Here is a 27,542-nt window from a genome sequence, read left to right as displayed (position 1 = left end):
TCCAGCACAGTGCTGAGTGTGACACTGCAGGGACACTGAGGAGCAGCCCTGGAATGTCTGCGTGGGGAACACAGAGCACAGGAAGGCTGCAGGCTGCCCGCCCAGCATCAGGTCACAGCGGCTTCCTCTGAGGTTCCTCCAGTGCTGGGAGCCCTAAGAAATTCACTCTGGGTTTCCCATAGCAGCCTTCAGAGCTGGGAGCCCGCACAGGGTGGTGGATTGAAGCTGAAGTCTGAATTGCAGCTGTAATGTCACACACCTCCAACACCCCGACAGCCTCACACTACATGCTGTGAAAAGGCTGCAGACCTCGTTAGGCATTAACATCTCACCCTGAAACCACCCGGACTGACACAGCTCAGCAACAAGAGGAGAAGTTAAAATGTGACTCAGAGATATCACAGCCTCTTGTGAAGCCAAAATATTGCACGCCCTGGCTGATGGTAGGATCAGCAGCACGGGGCGGTGCACGGTGCTCACGGGGGGCTCTTCCCACCTCCCTCCCACACTGCTGGCACCGTGCTGGGGCTGCTTGGAACCAACACACTCAATGATCCCTGCTGCAAACAGCGTGGGTCACATTGGGAATTAGATAGAGGGCGAAGCACCATCTTCGCCCCGTGCCAAAACACACACGCTCTAAGCCAAGAAAGCAAAGCAAAGCGTGAAAGCTGAGGTCAGAAACAAAGAGCCACGGGGTGGGCAGGAGGGCAGTGCCAGGGCTGTGCCTGCTCTGCAGGGAGGCACACAGGCTGGGAGCTGCTATTTGCGTCGGCGTGACTCACGGTATCGTGCTGGGAGAACTATAGGGACCATTGTGGGCCCTTCCCCAACCACACCCAGCGAGAAACGGCCAAACAGGTTGTTCCACATCACTGAGATTGCAATTGGGCACCACGCGCGGAGCCAGCTGCCCGGCAGAAGGCAGAGCTGCAGGAACCGGCTGCTCCTGAGCCCGCGGCTCTGAGCCTCGAGCTAGAGAAGGGCCATTTTTAATGAAATATCAAACAATGCAAAGCCGCATAGGTGCTGGGCATCACTTCCTCGCTCCATACAGCACATGGCCCCGCTCCACACCGGCACCAAGCATGCAGAGCTCAAAGCTAAAGAGCACAGTGCCAAGCTCTGCTGCTCTTCCCCACTGCACCCAGCTTCACCCCCTGCTTTGTGGAGGAGAACAGGAGAAGCAACAGCATTGAGAAGGGAAGCAACCAAGCAGGCAAGGAGGAGCTCATTAACGAGGGAAAGCAGCAGGCAGCAAAAGGCAGGTTGTTTGGGCAGCTGCCTCCTGAGCTGTGCGTTGGACAGGAAAGCTCCAACAGTTATTTTCTGGGGGGAAAAGCACCAATTTGTGCACAGGGTGAAGTCCCATCTGCTCCCCACGCGCTGTGTCCTGCCCTGCGATGCACAGCCCAGTACGGCCCTGGCTGCGATCAGATGGCACTGCTCAAGGTTTGGCTCAGCCACATACAGGACAGAAGCGTGCTGCTGAGAACTTCTGCAATCCTATTTCCTCCCCGAAACCAACAGATCGGGGTTCAAGTTCACGTGGCACAATCCCAAACGAGCCCTCAAGTCCCTGAGAAAAGCACTTCGTGGCTGAGCCCTCATTCACACACAAAGGGTCCTGGATCCAACTTCCTATCAGCTCTGACATGAAACTGCAAAGCAACATGGAGGGAGATTCACGCAAGCACTGAGGGGGGGGTGGAAGAACACGGGTACAGGGAAACAATCAGCTCTGCATTTCCTCTTCAAAAAGGTTCCATTTATTTATCACAGCCGAAAGGATCATGCAGGATTTGTTGATGTTATATCAGCAGCTCATCAGCATTACAATGATCACTTCTGTTCCCAGCCTCTGTTCCAGCCCAGCTTGGCAAAGCTTTCCACTTGTTGTTTTTTTTTTTTTTTTTTTTTTTGAGACAAAGAGGGAAAAGAAAAAAGCCATTGCTTCCCCAGCCTGCCTGAGTGCAGGGCACGTTTCCAGCTGTGTGCAGCATGGGGGTACAGTACCCACCAACAGGACCTCTGCTGGCATGATGACCTTTGGCATTTGCAGGATCTCTATCTGCATCTCTGCTGCTGCAGGAAACTCCTACCCCGAAACGGCTGCAAATCCAATTAGTGGATTAATACATCTCCCCTGAGGATTCAGTGCAGCACAAAGCCTCCTAACCACGCCAAGGCCACCAGGAGTCAGGTGGGACTGCAGCACTGTGTCCCAAAAGTGCTTGGGCCTTTGGGACAGAGCTGGGCTCTGCCCTGAGCTCAGAGTCCCTCCTCAGGTATGGGACACGCAGAAGACAGTGGCCTGGCACCAACACACATTTTGAAAGCCACATAAAGGTCCTTTGCAGCTGTGCCCCATTGACACCAAGCTGCCGTGGGCACCAGCCGAGGGGACCTTGGTGAAAAGCAGCCCCAAAACATCCTTCCCCAGCCCTGGAGGAGATTTCTGCAAGTGCATTCAGCCCCCAGCACAACCCAGTACCACCCACAGAAGCTGCATTTGGAGCAGTACCCGGCTCCTGGAAAGGTCCCAGATTGAGGCCAGAGCAAATCTTGCCTGATCAGGCACAGCATTAACTCACTCCATCTTCTCACCCTCCCAAAAACCACCTCTCAGCCAAGCTGTGCACACCCAAAAGGAATTGCAGGCTTGGGTCTAACCCTCCAAGTCCCAAAGCTGGATGGAACCAGAGCCAGACAGCTGGGTCACATCCATCCCAGCGACTCAGCTGATGGCAATGCCAAGAACAGTCCGGCCCTGACCATACACCAGGCTCAGCTCCTCGAGATGCAAAATCCAGGGCAGCGTGAGGCACGGCACGCTGGGAGCTGCAGCTTGCACCACTGCCTTGGGTGCAAACAGGAAAATCAGACTCTGAACACCCCAAACCTCAGCGGTGGGGCTGGCAGGGCTGTGCCCACCCCACCCGACGCCTGCACCCAGCACAGAGCCGATTACAGCTCAGGTGCTTCATTACTGCTGGGTTTCCCGTTGCTGCACCAGATTATCCTGTCTCAGCACTGCTGTTAAAATCTGGTGGAGAATTTGTGAGCTATGTGAAGCACTAAGCAGGCGGGGAGAGCAGAGCTAAGCTGGGGGCAGCAGTCTGGCAGGCAGAGGCTGAATGTGTGCAGCAAGGTGAGCGTGCAGCATCGCTGCAGCCCAAGGAATGTGCAAATACAGCCAGCACCGTGCAGCACGAGGCAGCAGGACCCTGTGCCATACACCCAGCACGTCTGCAGACAGGGATCACTGAGTGGTTTCCCAGCACCCAGATTAGGAGCTAAGCTCCTCTGAGCTGCACGTGCTATCGAGGCATAGAACTGGGTGCAGAGCTGCTGTGGATTTGGGACATAGGTGGACTTGTTCATCATTTTTAGGCACAGGATCTGCAATGTTTTTATGTTCTATTGATGAGTTGGCTCAGAAAAAGCACCAAAAAATAAGCACAGGAGAGAAAAGAGGAATAAGTCTCAGATCCTTGCCCTTGGAGGCCAGAAGCTGCAGCCCCAGCAGCACCCCCACCTACTGCAGCAGTGTGACACAACCCAGACCCAGCTCCTTTCCAACACTATCAGCCCTCACTGATTAGCTCAAGGTGTGCCCAGAAAGAGCAGTACCTCTGCTGCTGCAGGCAGCACAGCCCCATCTGAGGCATTTCACAGCCCATTGGGACAGGGTGGTGTCCTGTTATCGACTCCACAAATGTTATCTCCACTTTCTTCCTCGTGGAACAGCCGCCACCATAAACATCAGCAAAGATCAGCACAGCAGGATGGCTGAGAGCTGCTGCAGGGCCAACAGGAGCTGCCCCGTGCCAAACCCCAGCACTGCACGCAGGGAACAGCCCTGCACAGCCCTCCCATGGGCAGAGGGTTTGTGGCCCAGCTCCCACCTGCACAGCCCAGAGTCCCCACCACATTTCCACTTCCAGGGTGACTGCAGAGCGAGCTGGGAGCACAGAGCTCATGCAGGGAGGGGAAGCATGAGCATGGGGAAAACAGCTCCCTGAAGAGTAACTGGAAGAGGGAATGCAGGTGCAGAACATCAGGACTCGTGATGCAGCTCTGAGCTGAGCCCAAACAACAGCATCACAGAGGGACACAGGCAGGGCACTGACTTGCACTGGGCCTTGCACATCCCCCATCCTGCCAAGGGCTGCAGCCCAGCAGCACTGCCCCAGCTCAGCGATGCCTTCCTCATTTCTAAAGCAAGAGAAGTGCCGTGAGAGCAGCTCTGAGCAAACACTTCCTCTTGGCAAACACCACGTGCTGACAACATCCTCAAATCCCCCGACTGAGATTAGCAGATTTCTCTTTTCTTTTAAAAGCTACATGAGCAGTAAATAGAGATAACGGGCTATTCACATCAGGCAGGGTCAGCTCCATGCCCAGCTCCTCATCCCCAACAACAACACAGGTTTGGTCCCATCCCTGCTCTGGGCTGGGTCTCCACTGAGCCATGAATCAGTGGCTTACCCAGCTCCTTGGATCCTTGGCTCTCACTGGCCAACTCTCCCATCTTCACCAGAGCATCGAAGTATCCTTTTGCTGCATATGTCATACCTAAAAGCATGGAAAAAAAAAAAAAAAGCAGGTTATAGACTTGGCTGGCAGCTATTATAACTCCTGCAGCACCGAACAGGCGCTAGACGCTAAAAGAAAAACAGCTCTGACTTCAAAGAGCTCAGCCCCACAGGGAGGGACGAGACAACAAACAAGCAAGAGGAGCAAGGAACACACCGGGAAAGAAGAAAGCTGGAGCAGCAAGATTACAGAGCTGCTCAGGAGGGGAAAGCAAGGTACGTGCAGGACCTCGGTGGTTTTCATTCCAGTGTAACCACCAGAGCTCAGCAAAAGTGCTGCAGAATAATTGAATATCACAGACTTTCATTATAGCTCAGTGCTGTTTGTTGACATTCCAGCTCCACGCTCGGCTTTAATCAGATAAGCAGGGGGTTTCCTCTAATCACGGAACACGCTGTACAGCTCAGCACCACCGCGCTCAGCAATGAAGCCTCTTCCAGAACTCATCCACTGAGGAGGCTCTGCCTTCGGGTGTCCCACCAGCTCTGGGATCCCAAACAATGACTGAAGACAGCTGTTGAGCTTGCAGGAAGATCTTGGAGCAGAGGTGTGAAAAAAAATGGAAGTTCCCAAGTGCCACGTCTCTGGAACACCTCCTGGGATGGTTACTCCCCCATTCCCTGGGCAGCCTGTGCCACTGAGAGCTACTTTGGAGAAGAGATTATTCCTAAAATCCTCTGGTACATGGAAGACATCACCTCTCATCCTCAATGCTGCTGCACAGGAGGGTCTGTGAGCACCCCAGGTCCTCACCCTGTGCCATGGGCACCTCCCACACCATTAATGCCCTCTGGGAAGCAGTGGGGAGGGATGTGGACCCCTCACAGGCATGCAGCAGCCCTGCCTGGCCTGGGGGAGATAAGGAGTGCTCCAGGCACATGCAGAGCAGGAATGCACAGAGCAGGAATGCGCAGATCCTTTCCAGAGGTCGCGCTTCAAACACCACCATTTAAGACTATGAAACCTTTTTTTTTTTTTCCTACCAACTTAAGATCATGACAGCCTCCGCCCTTAAAGGCATCTCCAGCAATCCAATTAAAAAAATAAAATCCAGGCGACGTGCAGCGCAGCTTCTGAAGCGAGCGGAGGCGAAGCAAATGTCCTCTGCATGAAGCTGTGACAGAACAGGGATGGACAGGACCTGGGCAGCACAAAGTCACCACGTCACAACTGTTTGGTTTTGGTTTCCATCAATCCACGGTTCACCCAATTAATTCCATGCTCCTCTAACAGCCCCCAGTGGGACCCGGTAGGCTCAGCAAAGAGCTGCCACCAACAATTGTGTGTGGAGAGGGGATTTAATTTCCTCTGCAACTTGAACACGTAAACAATACTTTTAAATAGAGCTTTAACTTAATTTTAATGATTTAAGAGCACCGAGCAGCCCCACATGGGCTCGCAGTCCTCCGACAGTGTGCCAGCAGCACAGCATCACTTACTTGCTAAGGCTTTTTCATAGGTCTTCCCCATAGAAATGAAGTTCCTGAGGCTGGGGTTGAACTGCTCCATGATTGTCTGGAAGAAAGGAGGACAGCGGGTGTTAGCAGAGGTGGCAGCAGGGCAGCTCAGTGTGTCTTGAAGGGCAGGAATGGGGTGAAGGATGCACCCACACCTCCAGCATCACAAGGGGGATGGTGGTTATGCACTGATGTGGCCACATTTCAACCCATGCTGCTCGATGGCAGCACTCCCACTGGGCAAAGGGCAAAGGTTCTGCTCCTTTTGGGCAGCTCCAAGGGTGAGAGCTAAGCCAGGCATGGCACCAATGATTGGACACAGCCAGGAACAGCCCATGCTGCTGCACTCAGCATCATCCAGCCCCACAGTGCCCTGCAACCAGTGTCATACTGGAGCTGCACACAGGGAACTGCACCCAAGTCCCCTGCAGTGCAGCCACCAGTGTCGGAGCAGCAGCACATCACAGCTCACCAGCACAGCCTCTCCGAGGTCCTTATTTCCAAACAAGGGGAGAGGAGGACTAATCGGACCGTGCCCAAAAGCTGCTCAATCCCCAGCACTGATAGCATCTCTAAAACCAGACACCAACCCCAGCTGAGCTGGGGAGGGAACAGCAGCTCCATGCCCACTGCACCCCCAGAGCAACCTGAACCCAAAGCAGGGCATGTGGACAGCACCCACAGCACCATGGGGAAGGGGCTCAGCCCCCACCCCACTGCTGGCAGCATCCCATACTGGGAGGGAGACAGACAGACACTTCTGTCCAATAAGCTGATTAAGCATCTGTCACCTCACCCAAAGCTGGCCAAACACACAGAGCTCATTTTCTGCCCCAGGCATCCTCAGCCCCAGCTCTGCTGCACGCCCTTTGCGGGCTGCAATGGTTTCATTTCCTTCTGTGGGTGCAGGGCAGGCTGTGCATAGCTGAGCTCATGACAGCTGGGTTCCATCCTGCCTTGGGATGCTCCAGCCCAGAGACAGCACAGTGAGCACCCAGCTAATGAGAGCTGCAGGGCTAATTGAGGCCGGGGCAGCACTGGGAACATGCTCAGCTTGGAAGGAGAAAAGGACCTGCAGCAGCAAGCAGTGCAGTGAGGTGTTCTCTGTAATTGTGGGAGAAGATTGCATGGGGGTTAATTGGCACTGGGGAGGGCTGCTCTGCACTTCCCACTTTACATTGACATATCCCTGCTGCTCCTTCCCCAAACCTGGGGCAGCTGAGAGGTACAGCAGCACCTTGGGGTATGGCACAGCTGTTTGGCAGCAGCAAACCAAGAGCAGAAGCGTTGCAGAAAGGCTCTGCTGCTCCATGGGGGGGGAGGAGGCTCCTTGGCAGCCAAGTAAAACTCATGGAACCTGGAGAGGAAGTTTGCCGAAAGTGAACGTTTTTAAGACACTGCCTGGAGACTCCAACACAAATAGCCCCACAGGAGAAGGGAATTAAAAAGGGATCTTCACTACAGAGATAAAAATAGAGGTTTCTAAGCCGTATTTTCACTCCCGTGGTGGGAAGAGAAGCCAACTCCAGAGCTAACACACCTTCATCTCCCCAGTGAGAGATGCTGGAAAGCTCCCAGCTACTATGGAGAAGCAAACACTGCAGATAAACACTGAGCTCACACCAGGGATCACGCTCAGAGCCTGGGGAGCCCAGGCAGGGGTGCAGCAAAACCCCGGTGATGGAAGCACAACTTGCCCTCTCTCCAATTCTGCTCCATCAGCAGCACCCACAAACCCGCTGCTTGGGCAAGAGTTTAGAAAAACACAGATGACAAAACCTGGCAGCAAAAGGTTGGAAGGGCTGTGCTTTGTTCGGCGGCGTTGACCTCCTGGGTAATGCTGCTCAGCTCTCTGGGATTGGCACGGCTTTGTTCAGCTGCCAGAAAAGAAACTAATGCGAAGCACGAGGTCTCCAGGCCACAGTCCTGGGGGTGGGGGGAGAGGAGTGCATAGGAAGCGAGCTCATTGCCTTCCACTCCAAGCACGCTTCACAAACGGCTCACCTCCTCCTCCAACGCCATAATCATTAGGCGTTTAGAATTAGAAGTTTGAGCACTCCCCAGGAACGAGCTGGAAGCAGAGCTGGCTCACCTCGTATCACGTTTGCTCCTGCATAGGAAGCAAACCTTCACAACACCTCCTCAGGGTCTTTACAACCACGCTCCACAAAGTCCATCCCCCTCCAGCCCAAAGGCAAACCCTCCAGCTGAATGCCAGAAGGAGCTGAGGACGGCCCCCAAGCTGCCAGGACAGCAGTGATGTCCCACACCTCCAGCCCAAGCGTTGGGCTCTACTTCTACATTAGAAAAACCACCAACCTCTGCTCTTCCAGCATTGCTCCACCACCGTGCACAGCCCTGCAGAGCCACCCGGGTGACATCCCCATGGGATGGGTGCTGTGACCACACTGTGATGGCACTGCCACGCCGCAGCTCAGCCACAAGGAAGTTTTGTTTCTAAATGGGTCAAGCCCTGCCTCGGGAACGCCTTCCATTATTTCTGTGTTAATATTTAATGCCCAAACAAACCCTGGCGCTGCCTCCATCTCAGCACGTCCTGCCCTGCACCAGCAGATCTCAGCTGCAAACAGCACCCCGCACCGTGCTGCTCCAGGAGCATCCCCAGCAGGAGCAGCTGGCCCAGGCAGCACTTAGCATCAGCTGTACCAGACACCATGCTCACAAACAAGGGACACAGAGGAAGAACAGGAACCCTTCCAAAACCACTTCATTTCTACTCAAGGCAGCAGAGGATGAGGACACCCAAGTTTCAGGGCTGGAGCACGGATACAGGGCTGAAGGACCCGCAGGGCACAGAGCAGCTGCTGGCTCATGGCACCCACTGCCAGCACCTCCCCAGGAGCCACCAGCAGTAACCCACGGGCCCACCTCACCCAGATGATGAGTCCCTGCTCTGGGAGGTTTGCAGCATTGTGAAGCCACACTGTCAGCACAGCATCAGGAGCCACCAAAGACAAAGGCACCACTGACCCAAGAACAGTGCAGGAACACTTTGGGGTACCAGGGCAGACCATGGGTTTCCTTCTGCATTGCACACACTAACCTGCAAACTGCAGCAGTCCTGAGGCACACAGCATCCCACAAAGCACTCTGCACACCCACAGCAGGGCAGTGCACTGCCAGCACCATGCTCAACCCCGAGCACAGCCAGCACCAAAGCACAGTGCACCCACAGAGCACAGTGCACAGAAACTGGGGTGGCACAGCAGACCCCAAAGGCCGACTCTTTCATTTGGTGCTGCAGTGTGTTCTCCCTCCCAGCACACTGAGCCAGCCACCATTTCCCTCCCGATTCACTTGAGCAAGGAGCTCTCCCTTTCCCTCCAGACTTGGAGATAACACAGCTGTTGTGCTGGGAGTAGCATTTATTACATCTGAAGGGGAGTAAATAACTGGCAGAAAACCTGTGTTTGTGCACAACAACAAGGGTTTGAGTTCAGAGTGCTGCTAAGAAACCTTTCTCCAAACCCAGAGTGATCCGTGCACCATTGCAAAACAATCTCCCACGTGAAGAAAGAGCTTTAAACGAAATGGAGGTTGGCTGGAAGCAGTCATCTCATCCATCAGAAATGAGAGCTTCGTCTCCAGGGGGAAGAGGCACCGCTGTCCCCCAGCCCAGGGACAGCTGCACTGCCCCACCAAGGTGCACAGAAGTGAATCAGTGCCTGGGGAAGGTGGGATTACGTTGGTGGAAGGTGCCAGCATCCTCCGTCTCGCTCTGTAATTACTCCACATGTGTAGGCAGCTGCCTGTAGTGGCAAAGCAGCGAGGGGGCGGCTGACAGCTCCTCCACCAGCTCATTAGTGCAGTCACTCCGAGGGGGAGCACTGGTACTGGGAAATAATTACAGTGGGCTCCCCAGGCAGAATGGCTGTGCTGGGCCAGCAGGGCTGCTCCGGACACCAGGAAGGGGCAGGGCAGGCAGCACAGCCCCACTGTGCCCATGGTGTGCTATGGGGCTGTGTGGGCCAGATGAGGCATGGGAACAACAGCTGGGCAACGGGGCTGTGAAGTACGAGGGCCAGTTTTGGACTGGTGGGTTCCCAGAGCTCCGGGTGCTCACACTGCCTTGCCCTAACACAGAGTTCCAGGGGTCCTCCATGGAACACAGACACTCAGCTCCTACGTGCAGCACCTGCAGAGACCAAGGAAAGCACCTCCTTGGCTTTAGGAAATGCTGTTTTCCTCTCACTGTCAGGGCAGCAAAACGGGATGTGGGTAACACCACAGCATCTGCCCCCAGCTCCAAGTTCTCATCTCCACACTGCACCTGCTGCAACACACACAACTCCGAGCCTTTGCTGACAGCAAAGCCATCATGTTGGTTTCCTATGAGCCCACAGCTGGAGCAGCCCTGCACCATGGGCACTGCCCCCTGCTCAGCCCCACATGCAGTAACACCCCTCACTGTGATCCCAGGGCTCTGTGCAGTGCTCTCAAAGCAGGAGTGACAAAGGCGATGGTTGGAGGCAGGAGGAGAGCACAGCCAACATCCCCCATTGGTTCTCCAAAGAGCAAACACGATTCAACACAGCTGTTTTGGGACAGAACTCACCAGCACTGCCCTCTGGCCAAGGCCAACACCAAATCACACTCAAAGCTGCCAACGAGCACACGGCACAGCGATGGCACCCATGTGCCCAGGACACAGAGAGCTCTGCAAATTGCCATCAGCACAGCCCTTCGAGGGCAACACCCCTGGGACAACACCTGCGTCACCACCAAAACTGCTCCGGGACCGATCACATCAAGAGCACAGCACAGGGCCACCATCAGCACGATGCTGTAGGTCTGCGCTTTGCACAGCTGGAGATGGAGGAGGATCGGTGCACTCAGATGGTGCCGTGGGGTGGCACGGAGACCCAACTCCTCCAACCAAAAGGCTCCATCCACAGAGCCGCTTTGCATCCTGCAGGGCCTGGCATTTCGGGTGCCCGCAGGAGCCTTCTGAACTTCCCCATCCCGACGTTCCAGGCACTAGATTCTTTTTCTGACCGTTTTCTTTTAACACCGAATGCTCAGAGGGGCTCCAGCCCGAGAGACCGAAGGTGCGGGAGCCGCGCGGGTGGAAGGGGCGGCATCCCGTGCGATGTGCCGGGCTGGAGAGGTCCTCCCGGCCACGACCACCGCATCCAGCAAACCAAACCACTCGGAACAGCGCATTTTCCCCATCCGATTTAAAAACAAAAAAGCAAACCGTGAGAGCCGGAACCCGGGGAGCCGCGGAGCTAAACGGGGAGCTCACCGCTCCCGGATATCGAGAGAAAGGGAACGGCGGCCCGAAGTGACCCGGGGACGGGGTGAGGGTGGGGGGGAGGGGGAGCTGCCCCGCACCCATCCCTACTCAGAGCCGGGGGGGTCCGGCACCGCGTCCGTCCCGGGGGCTCCGCGAGCTCCGTGCGGCTGCGGGTGGAGGCGGCGAGCGGGGAGCGGAGGCGGTGCGGCCCCCCCGGCGGCGGCGGCGGCACATCCACATCCTCCTCCTCCTCCTTCTTCTCCTCCGCCTCTCGCCCCAACAACGCGCTGCCCCCGCGCCCGGCGGAGGAGGGGAAGAGAAGAGGAAAAGAGAAAGAAATAAAGAAATCAAAGCAGATGGAAGAAAGGCGAAGGGGGGGGGAAACGGGAGACGCGCCGCGCGGCTCCGCACCTGTTGCGGACTTACCTTGTAGACATTCTCGGTGAGGCGGTGCACCTCCTCGGAGCGGGCCATGCCGGGCGGGCCGGGCAGCACCATGGGCGGCTGCGGCGGGGGCTGCGGGGCGGTGCGGGGTGGCGCGGATCGGGGCTGCCGGCGGGTGCGGAAAGCGGCGCAGCGGAGCGGTACCGCCGTTTTTATCAGCTCCCTCCAGCCCCGCACCGCCCCGCACCTCCACGGCCCGCCCGCGGGGAGGGGCCGCGTCCTGGGAACGCCTCTTCTTGCCCCGACCCGTTCTCCGCGTACCCCTCATCTCCATCCCATCCCATCTCCCATTCCTATCCCGTACCTCATTCCTATTCCATACCCCATTCCCATCCCGTACCCTGTATCCCATTCCAATCCCATACTTCATTCCCATCCCCTATCACATTCCCATCCCATAACCCTTTCTGGTCCCGTACCAACTCCTATCTCATACACCATCCTACACCCCATCCCATACCCCTCACAATCTATCTATAGCCCCCGCTGTGCCTTATCCTATAGGCTCTTCCTATACCCCGATACTCTTCCCTATCCCCTTTCATGCCTCACACCACATCCCACACACCTTGTGGTGCCCCGTGCTGTGCCCCGTAATTGTAGCTGCCCTGCACACCCTCCCTGCACCCCATGTGGTGCCCTGTGCTTCTGCCCACATGGTGCTGGGCAGTGAGGGGTGATGGAGGGCTGCCCGGTGTTGATGTGAGATGGGGAAGGGCAGCAGAAACCATCCAAGAAAGAGTGGAGCCATCACTGCATGCCATGGCACTGTCCTTATCCTATCCCTAACCCTGTCCCTGTGACCACAGCACTGAGGTGCTGCCATGTCCAGAGGTGCCATGGCACAAACTGCTGTGGGTGTCCTCACCTGCCCTCAGGATGAACCTACCCCCTTTTTCTCCTGCCCTAGACCCCAGGAAGCAGTGCAGCAGTTAGCAGCCAGGTGTGCTATTCTCAGCCATCTCCTCCCTCCAATCCAAAGGCTGGTGGCAGGAGCATCCCCAGATGGTCAACACCTCGTCCCCATAGCTCTGCTGCTGTCCCACTGCCTCCCCTGCACCTCTCCACATCCACCCGATGCAGAGCGGGGCGCAGCTCAGCCTGGGCGCACCTGAATCTGTCCCATCTCCAACCCAGCTCTATCCTGGTTGCATCCCTGCTTCCCACACCAGAGGACAGGGATGAATTCACACCACATGTGCAGTTTCCTACACCAGTGGGTTAACCCCTTCCCACTGAAGTTGGAGGGCAAGAGGGGAGAAGGGACCCCCTGGCTATAACTGGGTGTGTGGGGCATCCAGCAGGGACCTGCCTGGTGCTGCAGGGTGCTCCTGCCCCAGGGACCAGGACCAGGACCAGGCCCAAGGCTGCTCCCATTGCCAGCAAAGTGCTTTGGAGAGAGCAGCCAGGAGCAGAAGTGCTCCACGCGCATCTCCATCGCCTTATTTTTAGTTGTGTTATGTAAGTTCTTCGCCACGTCACGGAGGTGGGGGGTTCTTGCATCTAATTCCAGTGTGACAGCCCAGCAATTCAAGCAAGCTGTTCTGCTGGAGAAGATAAAAGGATTTGTAATTTCTCATCATGGAAGAGGCCTTTTGGGACGACCCGCAGAGAATCTCGCACTGCTTCCAGCCTCCACCCAGCTCTGCTTTCTTCCCATCTCCTGCTTCTCTTTATCTCTATCCCCAGGAAATCTGAATACTGACAGCCTCCCTCCCTCACACCCCTGCTCCCAAAGCTCGAAGCCTCCGGGGTTCCTTATTCTCACATTAAGGGATGGATTCCCTCTATTCCCATGGCAGCTCTCTGTGCTGCGCCCACCGCACCCCAGGGCCAGCAGCAGAACCCCTGCCTGCACCTCGCACCCCAGTGCTTGCTCAACATGGAACCCAACACAAGGGAGCGGCCACATGGGACCTCAGCAGCAGTAAGGCTCAGGACCATCCCCCCCACAAACCCCCTCCCTGGCTGACGGCGCATCCACGCACGCAGCATCGTCCACCTCCAGCCCCGGGTGGAGCGAAGTTGCTGTGGCAACACCACCTTATGTAATCCACCCAGTTCGGCTGCAGGTGTGTGGAGGAATTGGTGCTATTTTAGAAGTTTCATTAGGTTCCTTCTTAATTATCAGCATGGCGTCACACCAGTGTTCCCAGCCGGGTCACGCGCCCCAGTGCTCGGAACCACAGTGGTGATGGGTGAAGGCAATGGGGCAGAGGGCTCCTCTTGGCCACTGGGGACAGGGACAGTGGTCTCTCTGCTCAGCCCCACGTCACCCCATGGCTGTGCCCCATTGGAAAGTGCAGGATGGAGGAGTTCCTTGGGGATATCACCCCAATCCAAGCGGTGCAGCACAAGGCAGGAGTGTCCCTGCAAGTGCCAACGAGATCACCAGGAAATCTCTGTGCCTTTGCTCTCATGCAGATGTCTTCTCCATCAGCGTCCTGAAAACGCTGCATGTACTCTGCTGCGAACCCTCTCCGTGCTGTGCCAGGAGTTATTTGTTTCTCAAGCCATTTTAAGATGATTTTTCTGACATCTGATGTGGCGCTTTGGGAAATCGGCCTAATGGGTTCCAGCACAACCTCAGGAGCTGCTCCTCCTGCCAGCTCGTCCTGCTCGGCTGCTTTGGCTGATGGCTCAGGCAGCTCTGATCGATGCCGTGTGCCCAGCCCTGAGCTGTGCCATGGAACCTCAGGCAGTGCCATGGAGCCCTGAGCTGTGCCAGGGAACCCCAGGATGTGCCATGCAGCACTGAGCGGTGTCATGGAGCCCCAAGCTGTGCCATGGAGCCCTGAGCTGTGCCACGGAGTGCTCAGCAGTGCCATAGAGCACTGAGCAATGCCATAGAGTCCCAAGCTGCTGCAGGGATGCCTGGTGACCTGCAATGCCCCATGGTTGATTGCATCCATTCCACACTCTTGGTCCTTCCCCACTGCCCCCAGTGCTGTACTATGCAGTGCTTCGAGGTACAGGGAAGTTTTTGCCTTTGGTTTTGTAGAGTCAGGACTTCAAGTTGCGACCAAAAACTGGAGATTCCCTGTGTGTGTCAGCAACTCTCAACCTGCTAAATCCCCCGAAGCACAAACAGCAAATCAAGTAAAGCCATTTATTGAGGATTAGCAAAGGATGAACAATTCCGGCTCTTATTTTATTAGGTGGAAGCTGTGGCACTGAAATCCAGCGCGGAGCCCAAACTGGCAGTGACAGCACTTTGGGGCCCCTGTGCAGCACTTGGCTGAGCAGCGCTCCTCCAACCCCCAAAGTAGGTCAGCATTGCATTGCAGGGCAGGGTCTGCAGGGGGAACTCGGCCGGGTGAGGTCGAGCTGGGGTCAAGCAGCAGGGAAGCGGGGGGCAGCCCCAAAAAGTCAGCTGGCCAAAGCCTGGAGGACCGGGATGCGGTGATGCCCCACTGCAGCTCCAGTCCAATGGAGTCGGGGCTGCAGGGGGTGCAGGGCTGGGCCTCCACTGCTTGGCCCCACCACGCCACTGGGCAGGCATGGCTCTGCTGGCTCCGGGTTGGCCTCAGCTCCCGGATCCGTGAGTAATGCTGCATTACAGCGCGCTAAGGAGATCTCTGGGGATACTTCTGAATAACAGGCATAGTTCATGCGATTTGCACAACGGGCACGATGGGATTTGGCATCACGTTGCTGGAGCGCGGGCTGGGGGTCACCAGGCTGGGGGGGGCTGCTTTCCCACCTGCACGGCCCCTCAATGCCAGGAGCCCTGCGCACGGGCACAGCCCTGGGATCGGCCTCCACTTGCTCCCTGTGACTCGGTGCAACCTTGGGCCTCCACCCCACGGCCGGGGACAAGGAGCGGCTCCGCTGACGGCCACACAAAGGCACAGGGTGTGCACCACCCGAGGAACCTCATTCCTCACTGTACGGGGCAGCGACAGCGTTGGTGTGGAAGGAGTGGTGACCCGAGGCTGCGTGCCCCCCAGGAGCAGCACCCGGCCCCATCTCTGCACACAGGCAGCGCTCGGAGCTGCAGAGGTCACATTCTCACACAGCCCCATAACAAACCCGCTTTGTTCCCACTGCTGCTCCAATGAGGGAATGGCACGGATTCTGCTGGGCTTCTTTTCCCCACGCTTGAACTGTCTTTGGGTGCTTTCGCCGCCGAGCAGCCAGGGGAACACTGCACCTCTGCAGCCACCGGGCTGTGCCCCTCACCCTCATTTCCACACAGGCTTCAGGAACTGTTTGAACGAGGGGGTGCAGCACCAACCCCAGCACAGCACTGCAGCCGCGTTGGCATAGAAACTGCTGCGGCTCTGTGGATGCACACAGCTCGGCTGCACCAGGAGGGGCTCAGCCCCAAATAACTCCCAGGCTGCTTCCAGAGCATCAGCGGCTGCGCTGCGGGGAAAGGAAGCTGAGCCTGAGCTTATGTGTGAGGCTGATGCTCTGCTGCTTTGTGGGCAATGGGGAATTTGAGTCCGTTTGAGGGCAACGCTGCTTGCACAACGCAGGGCAGCATCAGCACCCCCACGTCCAACACCACCATCAGGACAGGATTGGGCACTGATTGTTGCCTTGCAGATATGAGGACATGATGCCAGCAACAGGCCCTGCCCGTGGTGTGTGCTGGAGGTGTGCTACCACTGCAGCAACAGCACAACATGCAGTTTCTCTCCCAAACATGGCTCCACCTCACTCACCACCCATGGCAGGGCACTGGTACTGCTGTTACCTGGCAGCACGGTGCTTCCAAGATGCCCAACACGCAGCATTGCTCCTTTCCTGCACACGGAGCCGCCTCTCAGACCTCCTGCCCAGGCCCCTCCCAGGAGCACAGAGGTGAGAAGGAAAAGGAGAAGGCAACTCCAACCCATCGAAAACATTTACTGTGAAAACACGAGGCTGGAAGAGGAATCGGTGAAACCATTAGAAACTGTTTATTGTTACAGCACACCACAGAGGTCACACACCACTCCTGGCGCTTCCTCCCAAGGAGACACGGTACAATCTGTTTGGTACAGGGATTAGGAGAGGAAGCTGCTGGCAATCTGCTTGCAACTTTCCTGTGGGGAGGTCAGAGCCCGGCCTTTCCCAAAGCTGGGAGCCGCATTAACCCCCCCTGCACCACAGCCCTGATCCGAGCAGCACACAGGGCATGGGCTCAGCACTCAGCCCAGCATCTCTGCGGCCTCGGGGAGGGTCTGCTGGGGGCTCCCCTGCTGCCAGGACGTGGTGGGGGGGGGTAATGTGTGCCCACCCTGCAGAACAGGGTCTGCTCAGAGTGCAGCAAGAGCCGTGTCCCAAGACAGGTCCCTTAAGGACCGTATTGGGAGAGCCCAGCATCCACTCTATGAGTTACCAATTAAATAGGGTCAAAAACTAAACGCGCAGACACCAGGCTAGCAACGGAGCAAGGGAGACCGAAGGAACAACAACAACGCTAATGACAGCAGTGCGAAGACAAGGCTCTCTCTGGTGGAAAAAGTGAGCACTGCAATCACCCAGGATGTAACAGAAGGGAGCAACAGCCTCGCAGGAAGAAAAACCATCGCAGAGCGTAACCCAGCAGACAGCCCTGTGCCACCGCAGCTGCAGGGTGGCTCCCAGCACCCATCAGCACTTGGCATAGGCACAATGACCACGTTAAACCTGTCCTTTCAATTCGGAAAGCCGTCTGTCTGCAGAAGTCAGGCTGCTTTGTAAACGTGGCTCTGCAGCGGCTTCGTTATGCAACATTAATTAACAGAGAGAGCCGAGGAACCGAAAATAGGGCGGCTGCAGAGCGCAGGCTGCCTCTGCCACTCACGCCCCACATCCTGCCCTGGCAGCAGGACGTAATGCCCACAGCTGGCTGTGGGATGTCACACGTGGAGGTGGAACAGAAAGCATGACTTAGAAAATACAAAATGCAGTCGCTGCTGACTCACCAGCACAGCCTCTGGGATTACTGCCTATTGTCTAGCACCAGGTCGCGTATCCCCAAAAGCAGTCACTGAAAGTCTCAGAGGGCCCTCTGGGTCCTTCTGCTCTGTCTCAGAAACAAGGGTTAAGAGTTGTGGCTTCAGGAGTGTGATAAATACAGATCTGTGGCTTCCTATGAGCATCTGCAAGCTGGCAGCTCTGTTGGCATCCATGCACAGTTCCACCTGCACACCACGGCTGCCCAGGCAGCACCTTGGCCATGCCAGCATCCCTCTGTGTGCTGACTCGAGGAGCTGCACACTTCACATCACTGCAGAACTCACCCACCCCAGCCCAACCTCTCTTTTTCCACTGCCCTGCCCAGGAAATATGGAACAAATGGGAGCTGACAGCTGGAAGCACAGTTATCTCAGCCCACCTGAGCACTGCAAAGGCGAATGCAGGCTGACGGAGCAGAGCCACACAGGCTGACCTGTGGCTCCCAACGCAGGCAGGCTCCTTGCTGCAGTTTTCAAAGGCTCAGCAGATTTCTGCAGGTCCAGCTCTGCACTCAGTGCTGCAGATCAGGAGAGGCGGAGCAGCTGAGTGGAAATCCTTAATGACCGCCTCTGACTCATGCCCAGGGACAGCCCAGCTCCTCACCTCACACCAGAGGTTTTCCCCTCTCAATGAGTGCTGCTGCAGGCAAAGGCAAGCAAACACTGTGCCCTGCCCAAAGGAACACCCTGGCTGCATAGCTTTACGCACAGCTGGCAGAACTGTACCCAGCCTGCACACAGCACAGAGCAGCTGCCTGCATCCTGCTGTGCCAGCACTGCCAGCCCTTCCTGAACAGAATCAGGGGAGGAAAAGCAGAGGGGCTGAGAGAAACACAGACATAAAAGGGCTCACAGCAGCCCTGGGACGACCACATCAGACAGAAGTGCCCCAAGTGGAGGGCTGGCTGGGGACTGGACAGAGCAAAGGCAGATTTACAGCTGAAATCAAACCTAGAGAGTTGTTTTTGGCTTTGGAAGTTTTAGAGTTGTTATTTAATCCCAAGACAGCGCAGCTGAGTGAGTTGAGAATTTAAGTTACAAAAAAAGAAAGCACTAGAAAATAATCTTGATACAAGAGCAATAATCGATCGGCTGAGGTTCCCCACCCTGCACAGGGAATCCTGCTCCACAATCTGCCCAGCACAGCTGGGATGCTGCCGAGGCATTGCTTGTTCCCAGCACATGCTGGGATGGCAAACTGTCCTGGGTGAAAGTTATGGGGGGATCCCCAGAAACGGGAGTTAAGATGCTGCCACCAGCTCTGGTTTTGGCCTGTTCTTGATGGGTGTTGCTTCTGCGAAGGAAAAAGAAACTTGTTACAGTGAGAACAGAAGTCATGTGCAGAGCCACCTGCTGCAGATGGACCAGGACTCATGTTCCACTTCCCAGAAGAGCAGCAAATGCCTGCACAGTGCCTGGAAAGCCACTGAACTCATAAACATGCATTACAAATGATTTTACCTATCCAGTATGCCTCTCTTTCCCACAGCACTTCAAGAATTAAAACACTTTGAGTGCACCTGACACCATTCCAGCTGGCCACCTGCCCAACAAACACCCAGAAGGACAAGCCAGTTCTTGGAAAGTAGGGGCAGAGCAGCATTGCCCCCTTCCCCACATTCTGATAACACAAGTCTAAATGGAGTCCATCAGCTGCCTGCCGCGAGGGCAGCTTGTATTTTGTTTGGCCATCCTGCTGTCAACACAGAGATGACATTTGATCTGTGTTTAGTAAACAAGTGCTGGAACCAAACAAGCCCTGTCCTCCCTGTCCCAGATTTTTCCCACACAGACACCATGCAGAGGCACTGGGTCCTCTTAAGGTAAAGGTTCAAGCAATACAGGGTTTGTCAGAGCCACGGAGGGAAGCCTGTACCAGCTTTCACCACACAGCCTACACCCCTTCATGTTTGCTGGGACATTTACAGCAAATAGGAAGTCTCAAAGCATTGCATAGAGCAGAGAAGATGTATGTGGAGCCAAAGCTGCAGAGCACACAGAGCAGACAGCATACCTGGGGGCTCCTCCGGGAGTGGCTCAGAAGGAACGTCTGGAAGCTCCAACTGTTCCTGCAAGAATAATAAAGAGCACACGTGGCACTGAGCCTGCAGTGCTTCACGTGGTGATCACGGACCTTTGCACCACAGTTATGGGCAAAGACTGTTTGGGAACACAAGAATGACAGAAGGGACTTCATGCAGAAACTGATACCTGCCCCCAGACCTGCAGGAAGGCTCATGGGTTTGAGCACTGCTCAGTAAATGAGAGCAGGGCTTAATACATTTGCATTTAAATTAACAGGACTCTCTATAAGCTACAAATCTCCTCAAATAAATGTTAGCTGCAGATCTTCTGCACCTCACTTTCCACTGGCTGTGTGTTTCTGCAGTGAAGCCAAACCAGGGCAGTATTTGGAGTAGCCAAAGGCATCACAGAGAATGGTAATATACACTGATTCCTGTTCATCTGAGCACGATCCAGAGCTTTCAAGATCTTCATTTAGTAAAGCAGAACAGCTACCCAGTAAGAACTGAAACCAGCTGATTGTAGCAAATACAGTACAGCCCTTAAATCATCCCATTTTCAAGTGATCGCTGTGTGTGAACCAATTAGCTCAATCTCTCATGACTCAGGAATTAAGCACAAACAGGTGTAACTGAAATCTGAGGCAGAATAAGCTAACACAAGTGGTAATAAGATTATTCCTCCTTTGCCAACAGCTTCCCGAAAACATGCACTGAAATTACATCAAGTTAGTCCTACCTGAGTGATAGTGTTTAATTCCTCTAGAATGGCATCTTCATCTTCCTCAGTCAGGCTCCCAGCCAGTATCTCATCTATTTGCTACACAAGTGAGGAAAATGCACATTCCAGTCAGAACAGTGCACAGCAGCAGCTCTGTGGCTTACAGCAGGATACACCAATGCACCAAACCAATGGATGCACAGCATGAAGGGGTGCTCAGAAAACCAACAAACCTAATTTTTCTGCAGGCAATCAAGAGAGATTTCAAGTTCCAGCCTGACTGCCTCTTAAACGAGGCTGGGCACACACTGCCCCAGAGAAATCAAGTGGCAGGCTGCCTCTGTTCACAGCTACTCACACACACCATACGTACCCTCTGGTACTCCACAGCATCCTGGGTTTCACCTATTATTCTTTCCACTTCTTCTATTGACATAACCTGAGGAGAAGAGCCAAAAATCCACGCATGAGTGAGTCCTGCTTGGAGACATCCAGGATCCTGTTGAGTTCAAGGCAACACTGTGCTTGGCCAACCTGGCCACACATACCTGGTGCATTTTGTTCAGACACTCATTGCCTATTTTCAGGCCCTCAATGACCTTCATTTCGATCTGGGTGAACTCGATATCCTGAACCTGAAACAGGAGGGACAGGGGGAAGTGTCACAGCTGTCACAGCCCTGACACAGACTCCCATGATTCCCAGAGAAACTGAAAGGTGAAGACAGTCAAGAGCCCCAACAGAGGCTTAAATCGTATCAGCAGTACAACGTATACAAAAACTCTTCCTTTGACACACGCAGCTGCAAAACCAGATCCAGTAGGCTTTTGTCTGCTTCTCAAATCTAAGCTTAGGCTCCCCAGGCCATGCCAGAGCAAACACATCCATTTCTACACCAAGGTACCAAGACAAGCTGGACGAAGTTTCCACTGCAGCTGCCCACACTGTGACTAAGGTTCTATTAACTTACAGAACACGCCTTTCACACGCAGCCTGCAGTGCAGACTCACAACACACTCCCACTTGATTCTTTACAGAGGTGTCACGGCACCAGGACAGTTTCAGATGCTTTGGGCAGGATCACAGCTCCGCTGGGCCCTGGCAGCTGGGGTGCAGTCCTGTACACCCCAAAGCAGCCCCTCCTGGTGCTGCCCCATGTATGAAGCACCCGGTGCTCGCTCACCATCCGCTCCAGGTTGCTGATCTGGTTGTCTGTCTTATCCAGCAGCTGCTCCTGGTAACGCTTCTTCTTCAGCAAGAGCATAGCTTTTCTGTAGGGAAAGAGGAGGAGATCAGCACAGAAGGGCCAGAGCTCTTCAACACTGTTATCACTGAGGCAGATGAAGGGATCAACTCTCAGCAATCTGTGGACGACGCCAAGCTGAGCGCTGCATTCGATACAATGGAAGGAAGGGATGGCAGCCAGAGGGACCCAGAGTGGCTTGAAAGTTGTGCCCACGTGAACCAAATGAGCTTTAACACAGCCAAGTGCGGGGTGCTGCAGCTGGGGAGGGGGGCAAAATGACTGGGAGGAGAACGGACTGAGAGCAGTGCTGTGAAGGAGGCGGGGTTGTGATGGGTGAGATGTGGGGGAGCTGTGTGTGATGGGGGCACGAAGGCCAGCAACAGCAGAGGGGAGAGCAGGGCAGGTCTGTCCCGTCCCGTCCCGTCCCCTCCGCTCAGCCCCGTCAGACCCGCCGCAGCCCCGTTCCCAGCCGCCCGGCCCCGCCGCCCCTTACTCCTTCTTGCCATCCTTCAGCAGCTGCCGGGCGAGCTCCCTCTCCCGCTCCAGGCCCAGGCTGATCCGTTTCTGGTACTGCCGCAGTTTATCCCGCTGCTGCTTCAATTGCTGAGGAGAGATGGGATCGGCTTAGGGCCGGGCCGGCTTTGGGCGGCGGCGGCGGCCCCCACCGCTGCGCCGCTGCGGCCGCAGCCCCGCGCTCACCAGCACGGCCTTGTCCTGCTCCGTGACGCGGCTGCGCCGCTTCCGTCCGAACAGGTTCCCCATCGCCCCTCCGCCGCTCCTGCCCCGGCCCCGGGCGGCCCCGGCCGCACCGCCCCGCCCCGCGACGGCGGCCGCGTAGGGCCAAGTCCTGCACAGCGCGGAGGGAACGGGAGAGCGCCGTGCAGTGCGCTGGAAAGACCGCCAGGGGGCGCTAGTGAGGCGCGAACGGGAGCGGGAGGTGGTGACCATGGGGGATAGCGGGGACCTGCGGGGGATGGGGGGGAACCATAGAGACGAGAGCATCTATAGGGGAGAGAGGGGACCTATAGGAGATGGGGGGGGGGAACCATAGAGATGGGGGCATCTATAGGGGATAGAAGGGACTTATAGGGAATGGAGGGGAACCATAGAGACGAGGGCATCTATAGGGGAGAGAGGGGACCTATAGGGGATGGGGAGGGACCACAGAGATGGGGGCATCTATAGGGGATAGAAGGGACCTATAGGGGATGCGGGCATCTATAGGGGATAGAGGAGACCTATTGGGGTTGGGGGGGAACCATAGAGACGAGGGCATCTATAGGGGATAGAGGGGACCTATAGGGGATGGAGGGGAACCATAGAGATGGGGGCATCTATAGGGTAGAGAAGGGACCTATAGAGGATGGGGGCATCTATAGGGGAGAGAGGGGACCTATAGGGGATGGAGGGGGAACCACAGAGAGGAGGGCATCTATAGGGAATAGAGGGGACCTATAGGAGATGAAGGGGAACCATAGAGATCTACAGGGGGTAGAGAGGACCTACAGGGGGTGGAGGGGATCTATAAGGGATGAGAGGATTTACAGGGGATAGTGGGGAACTACAGGGGATGGAGGCTATAAAGGATAGTGGGACATAGAGCATGGTGGCTATAGGGAAAGGTGGTATAAGAGGTGGGAGAAAGAGGATATAAGGGAGGGGGAGCCTAGGGGATGGTGGATAGGAGATTGGGAGACAAGGGGTGTCAGGGTGGGTTTAGTGGGGATGGGGCATATAGGAAATGAGTACAGGGGATGAGGGATGCAGGGAAGGAGCCCCACGGCTGCAGCACTCCATGTTCCCATGCTGTTTCTGCTCTCCCACCCTCCCCCCCCAACTCACTGCCCCAGGAAACGATCCCCAGCCCATCACCATTTCTGCATTTATTTTTTATTAACCATTTATTTGTCTGTAATTGTTTGACTCTCACATTACAATCGTGTGTTGGGTTTATTGTTTTTTTCTTTTTTTTTTTTTAATATATATATATTTTAAATTTTTGTAAAATAAATAGAGATAAGTGAACTTTTAGGTAGGATGCTCTCCAGACCCTCGGGTTAAACTCCATGATTGAATCTCTGCATCACAGCTGTGAACACGCAGCCCCACCAACACACACCGTGCTCGGATGAAAGCCACACCAGGCCAAGTAGCCACAAACCCACCTGGTGGTGGCCACGTGCCCTCGTGCCAGGCAGTTCTCACTCCTTTGACAAATACACTGATAGAAGTTAAAAAGTCTATTGTTTGCTTTCAAGCTGTGTATGTTAATCCGTTACGCAGAGCCCCCGGCACGGGAGGCACAGCTCTGTTAGATCATCAGTAACATCAGGTAACTCAGAAGTGGACTTTTAGGTAGTTTTTCCTTTAGTTTAAAGCCTTCGAGCCATGGACCTGCACAGGGCCCTTCGTGGGGTCAGCACTGAGCCCTCAGCACTGCTCTGCCCACGCAGTTCAAGGAAGCTCAGCACAAGGAGCATCCAGAGGTGCATGCAGCATTTAGTGGGCAGCTTCCCTGCAGTGAGCCTGGCGGAGCCTCTGGGCAGATTCCACGACCCAGCTGCCTTCAAACACAGGGAACGACTTATCAGGTGTGCAGGGAGCAGCGCTGGGTCAGAGCCGTGGCAGAGGGGAAGCTGCCATTCACACAGTAAGGGAACATTTCTCTCCTCTCCATCACCGTCCGCCTCATCTCTGGCAGCGTGCTGGGAGCCTGCAGACCCACTGGTGCAGCTGGAAGGGAGCCTGGGGACTTTGGGTTTAGGAAGTCAACCTCTATGGCCACAGTGATTTTTGCACAGTGCAAGTCCCGTTCTTGGCCAGGGAAATTGCACCTCAGCAGCACTTGAAAGAAACCTGCCTTTTGGCTTCACCCATCTCTTCCCCACGCTGATCTCCAGACACAGCCTGGGCTTTAAGGGATAGAAACATTCATTACAGACTCAGAAGGTGCAGATAACAGAGCTGCCTGATCCCTGGGGAGCTGGGACAAAGCTGCTTGCTCCAAGCAGGAAGACTTGCTGTCCTCTCTCTCTCTTTAGTGATTCCTTTGTGCTCAGACCATGTGTGGTTATGCACCCCATGCTGCAGGGACATGGACAAGCCACAGCCACGCACACACCATGTCTGTGCTGCACACATGCAGCCTCCAGTGTGCAAATATCCAACACCTCGCTGAGTTTCAGCACGTAGAATGAGAGGAAAGCCTTGGTTTGAGCTTGGCTCCTCTCAGCTCTGCTGGGCAGAAGTTCTGCACGTGTGTTTGCAGAGTTCACTGTGGGCAAAAACGACTGCAGAACTGTGACTGAGATACCCCAGCCTGCGCCGTGTGCTCGGGTGGGAAGTGGTTACATGAGTGACATGCTCCAGATGGGCTGGGATGACAGAGATGGCCATGCTTTCTTCCCTCTTGTCCTGCATGTGCAACCTTACGGCGCGGTGGCATCCTGCCCTGCTCCTGTCTTCTCCCCAGGCTCCATTCCTCGGGATCTCTGCCTTCCTTCTCTGTCCTGTGGTCTTCTCTCTCTTCCAGGGGAAGGGAAACCACGTGAGAACAAGGGTGACATAACAAAGATTTTACCCTGCATCCCCTGCCCACCCTGGGCAGTGCAGGAGCGGTGCAGCTCTGCAGGCAGGCAGCCCAGGGCTGGCTGTTTGGCACAGGGCGGTGGCACTGGAGGGGTCCCTCTGTCAGTTGGGACTCTCAGAGCTGCAGTGAGTCCTGACGTCAGTCCTGAACGATGCTCCAGCAAAACGAGGAAGCAAAGATCAAAACAAAGAGCCTTCTTTTGAGGGTACTGCCTCATCCAAAGCTCAGGAGCTGTGTTTCTAACAGAGAAGCCAACCACCGGAAACAAAAATAAAATATTCCTTTTTCTGCAGCTTTGAGAGGATACAGATGAAAAATAATAATAACAATAATAATAGTAGGAGATTGTCTCTCTTCCCCCTCGCCCAAATCATCAGTAGCTAAGTCAGAACCAAAATGTTCAAGTTACGGGTTGCAGCAGCAGCCAACACGAAACATTCAAGTCGATAATCTGGCTATGTACACCGTGGGTGAGGCAGGCACTGCCTGCTGGGACTGCGCTGCCACGAGCCGTTATCTGATCCGCTTCTCCACCGAGTACACAGAGATGTAGTAGTCATTGCTCCCGACTGCCAGGTGAGGCTGTGGAAAGGGCAAAGGGGGATAAATGTGTACAGCTGGTGTGTGGTAATGGGTGACATTTCCAGCAGTAATGCCCAGATGCTGGAAAGCTCTCAACGCAGTTCTGACGACATTTCTGCCAGCACCTACGTTGTCCCAGCGAGTTATGTGCCCATTCCAGCCAGAGAAAAAAATTATGGTGGCTATTAGTTGCCAACCTGTAACATAATTTTTCTAAATGGCTGCAACTCTGCTCGTTAGGAACGGTCGCCTGGACTGAAAATTAACAATCTCTGCTGTGAGAGGGCCAGGAATAACCCTGCTAAGGAGACCTGGGATGGTGAGGGTTTTGTGAGTTTGCTGATTCAAAGAGCAACACAAACGTTCAGCCACTTCTCCCCCAGCCTCCAGCTGCAGGACAGCCTCTGTGTGCTTGTAGCTTTTGCAGATCTCCGACTGCTTTGTTTTTCTGCTGCACAGCATTAGGTCTTCCTACAGCCTTACATAAGTGACAGTGTAAAAGCAGCCCCAGAGACACCCGGGCAAACCTGCTGTCTGCAACAGAGGAGGCACGGAATAAATAAGCACAGAGTGCTTAGAAGTGAGAGACTGTCCCTCTACAGGCAGCTCCAGGCAAAAGCACCGTGGAGGATTTCTGTGGTGAGAACCACGGAGTCACACAAGGCTGCAGACCCAGAGTGATGGGAACAGCACAGCAAGCTGAGCCACGGGTAAAAGGGTTCAGCAGCTGTGAGCTGTGTGCTGGTCTGCTCTGTGGGTCATAAAGCAGCAGCACTGCTGGGACCTTTGCACAGTTGTGGAATTGACTGGAAGAGGGGCTCAAAGACATTCAGAAAACTGGGACAGCCCTGCTCTGTGCTGGGGGGTCTCTGTGCTTTTCCCTCTCCTAATGTCAACTTTAACTGAGAAATGCAAATTCCAAAATCCAAGAAGAGAATACAGACCCAGTGAGGATGGAAAGCCAGGCAGCTGATGGCTCCAACTCTTTGTCCCATAAAACCATCGTAGTATTTGATATTGTTGATCAGCTCACCGTTTCCATTGTAGATTGCAGTGAACTGATTCATTGAGCCACTGAAAGGAACCCAGAGAAGATGGTGTTATTGACAGCAGAGTGGTAACACCGATACTTCGCCTCCAGCCCCTTTTTCAGCTGTGGAGGCCTGAGCTGCTCATAAGGCTGGAGTGCAAGCAGCTCTTACAAGCAGCGAGACCAACATTAACTGCACCATGGCAACCTCAGGAGAAAGATTTGCAGAAAGGCTCGAACCACAGTTACCTGTTACACTGTGGGATTGAGACAGGAAAGATGGAGAGCTGTGCTCACATGTGCTGTAGGGTGGGTGCTGGTCCTTGTTCTGTGCCCACACATACATAGGAGTGTGAGACCCTACAGCACCACTCCGCCACCAGTGCAGAGGTTTTGCTGCTGCGTGGAAGGCAGAAAATAAGTGGGAACAAAGCTGCATTTTTTGTGATGAGGTTAAAACTAGTTAACCCACGGGTGAGGCTGCAGAGACAAATCGTCCTCTCTTTTCACTCCAGGGGATGCAAGAGGCAAAACAAAAACTTACCATGCAAAGAGGTTGGCTTGTGGGTGAATGTCAAGGGCTGTCAGCCCTTTGACTATCTGGAGGACCTTCATGGACTCTGGCATCCGGGGGTCGAAGAAGCGCACGTCTCCATTCACACT

General features: G+C 55.1%; 3 protein-coding genes across 11 annotated transcripts in view; all 3 read right to left on the bottom strand.

Annotated features, from left to right (window-relative positions):
• Nucleotides 1-11,886, bottom strand: part of BAIAP2 (BAR/IMD domain containing adaptor protein 2) — a 32,459-nt gene extending 20,573 nt beyond the window's left edge. For all 6 annotated transcript variants that reach the window (XM_090121934.1, XM_031598909.2, XM_031598907.2 and 3 more), the window contains exons 1-3: nucleotides 11,740-11,886; nucleotides 6,039-6,114; nucleotides 4,492-4,578 (exon numbers count right to left, since the gene is read on the bottom strand). In XM_090121934.1, coding sequence (XP_089978060.1) covers nucleotides 4,492-4,578; nucleotides 6,039-6,114; nucleotides 11,740-11,811 — 235 coding nt within the window. In that variant the 5' untranslated portion in view covers nucleotides 11,812-11,886. The remainder of the gene's footprint in view (nucleotides 1-4,491; nucleotides 4,579-6,038; nucleotides 6,115-11,739) is intronic.
• Nucleotides 11,887-16,645: 4,759 nt separating this feature from the next.
• CHMP6 (charged multivesicular body protein 6) lies at nucleotides 16,646-22,493 on the bottom strand. The gene is made up of 8 exons (XM_031598912.2): nucleotides 22,378-22,493; nucleotides 22,172-22,281; nucleotides 21,616-21,703; nucleotides 20,981-21,067; nucleotides 20,806-20,871; nucleotides 20,451-20,531; nucleotides 19,702-19,756; nucleotides 16,646-18,981 (listed from the first exon to the last, which is right to left on the bottom strand). The coding sequence occupies exons 1-8, from the start codon at nucleotides 22,438-22,440 to the stop codon at nucleotides 18,929-18,931; spliced, it is 603 nt and encodes a 200-aa protein (XP_031454772.1). The 5' UTR covers nucleotides 22,441-22,493; the 3' UTR covers nucleotides 16,646-18,928.
• A 1,059-nt stretch (nucleotides 22,494-23,552) lies between these two features.
• RPTOR (regulatory associated protein of MTOR complex 1) overlaps nucleotides 23,553-27,542 on the bottom strand; it is a 119,021-nt gene continuing 115,031 nt past the window's right edge. For all 4 annotated transcript variants that reach the window (XM_090122067.1, XM_090122068.1, XM_031598914.2 and 1 more), the window contains 3 exons: nucleotides 27,424-27,540; nucleotides 26,794-26,923; nucleotides 23,553-25,849 (listed from right to left, as the gene is read on the bottom strand). In XM_090122067.1, the coding sequence (XP_089978193.1) occupies nucleotides 25,781-25,849; nucleotides 26,794-26,923; nucleotides 27,424-27,540 (316 nt within the window). In that variant the 3' untranslated portion in view covers nucleotides 23,553-25,780. The remainder of the gene's footprint in view (nucleotides 25,850-26,793; nucleotides 26,924-27,423; nucleotides 27,541-27,542) is intronic.

This window comes from Phasianus colchicus, chromosome 20, assembly GCF_987193195.1.
Source record: "Phasianus colchicus chromosome 20, bPhaCol1.hap1.1, whole genome shotgun sequence".
In the NCBI taxonomy this organism is placed as follows: Eukaryota; Metazoa; Chordata; class Aves; order Galliformes; family Phasianidae; genus Phasianus; species Phasianus colchicus.
This window is presented reverse-complemented; position numbering and strand designations above follow the sequence as displayed.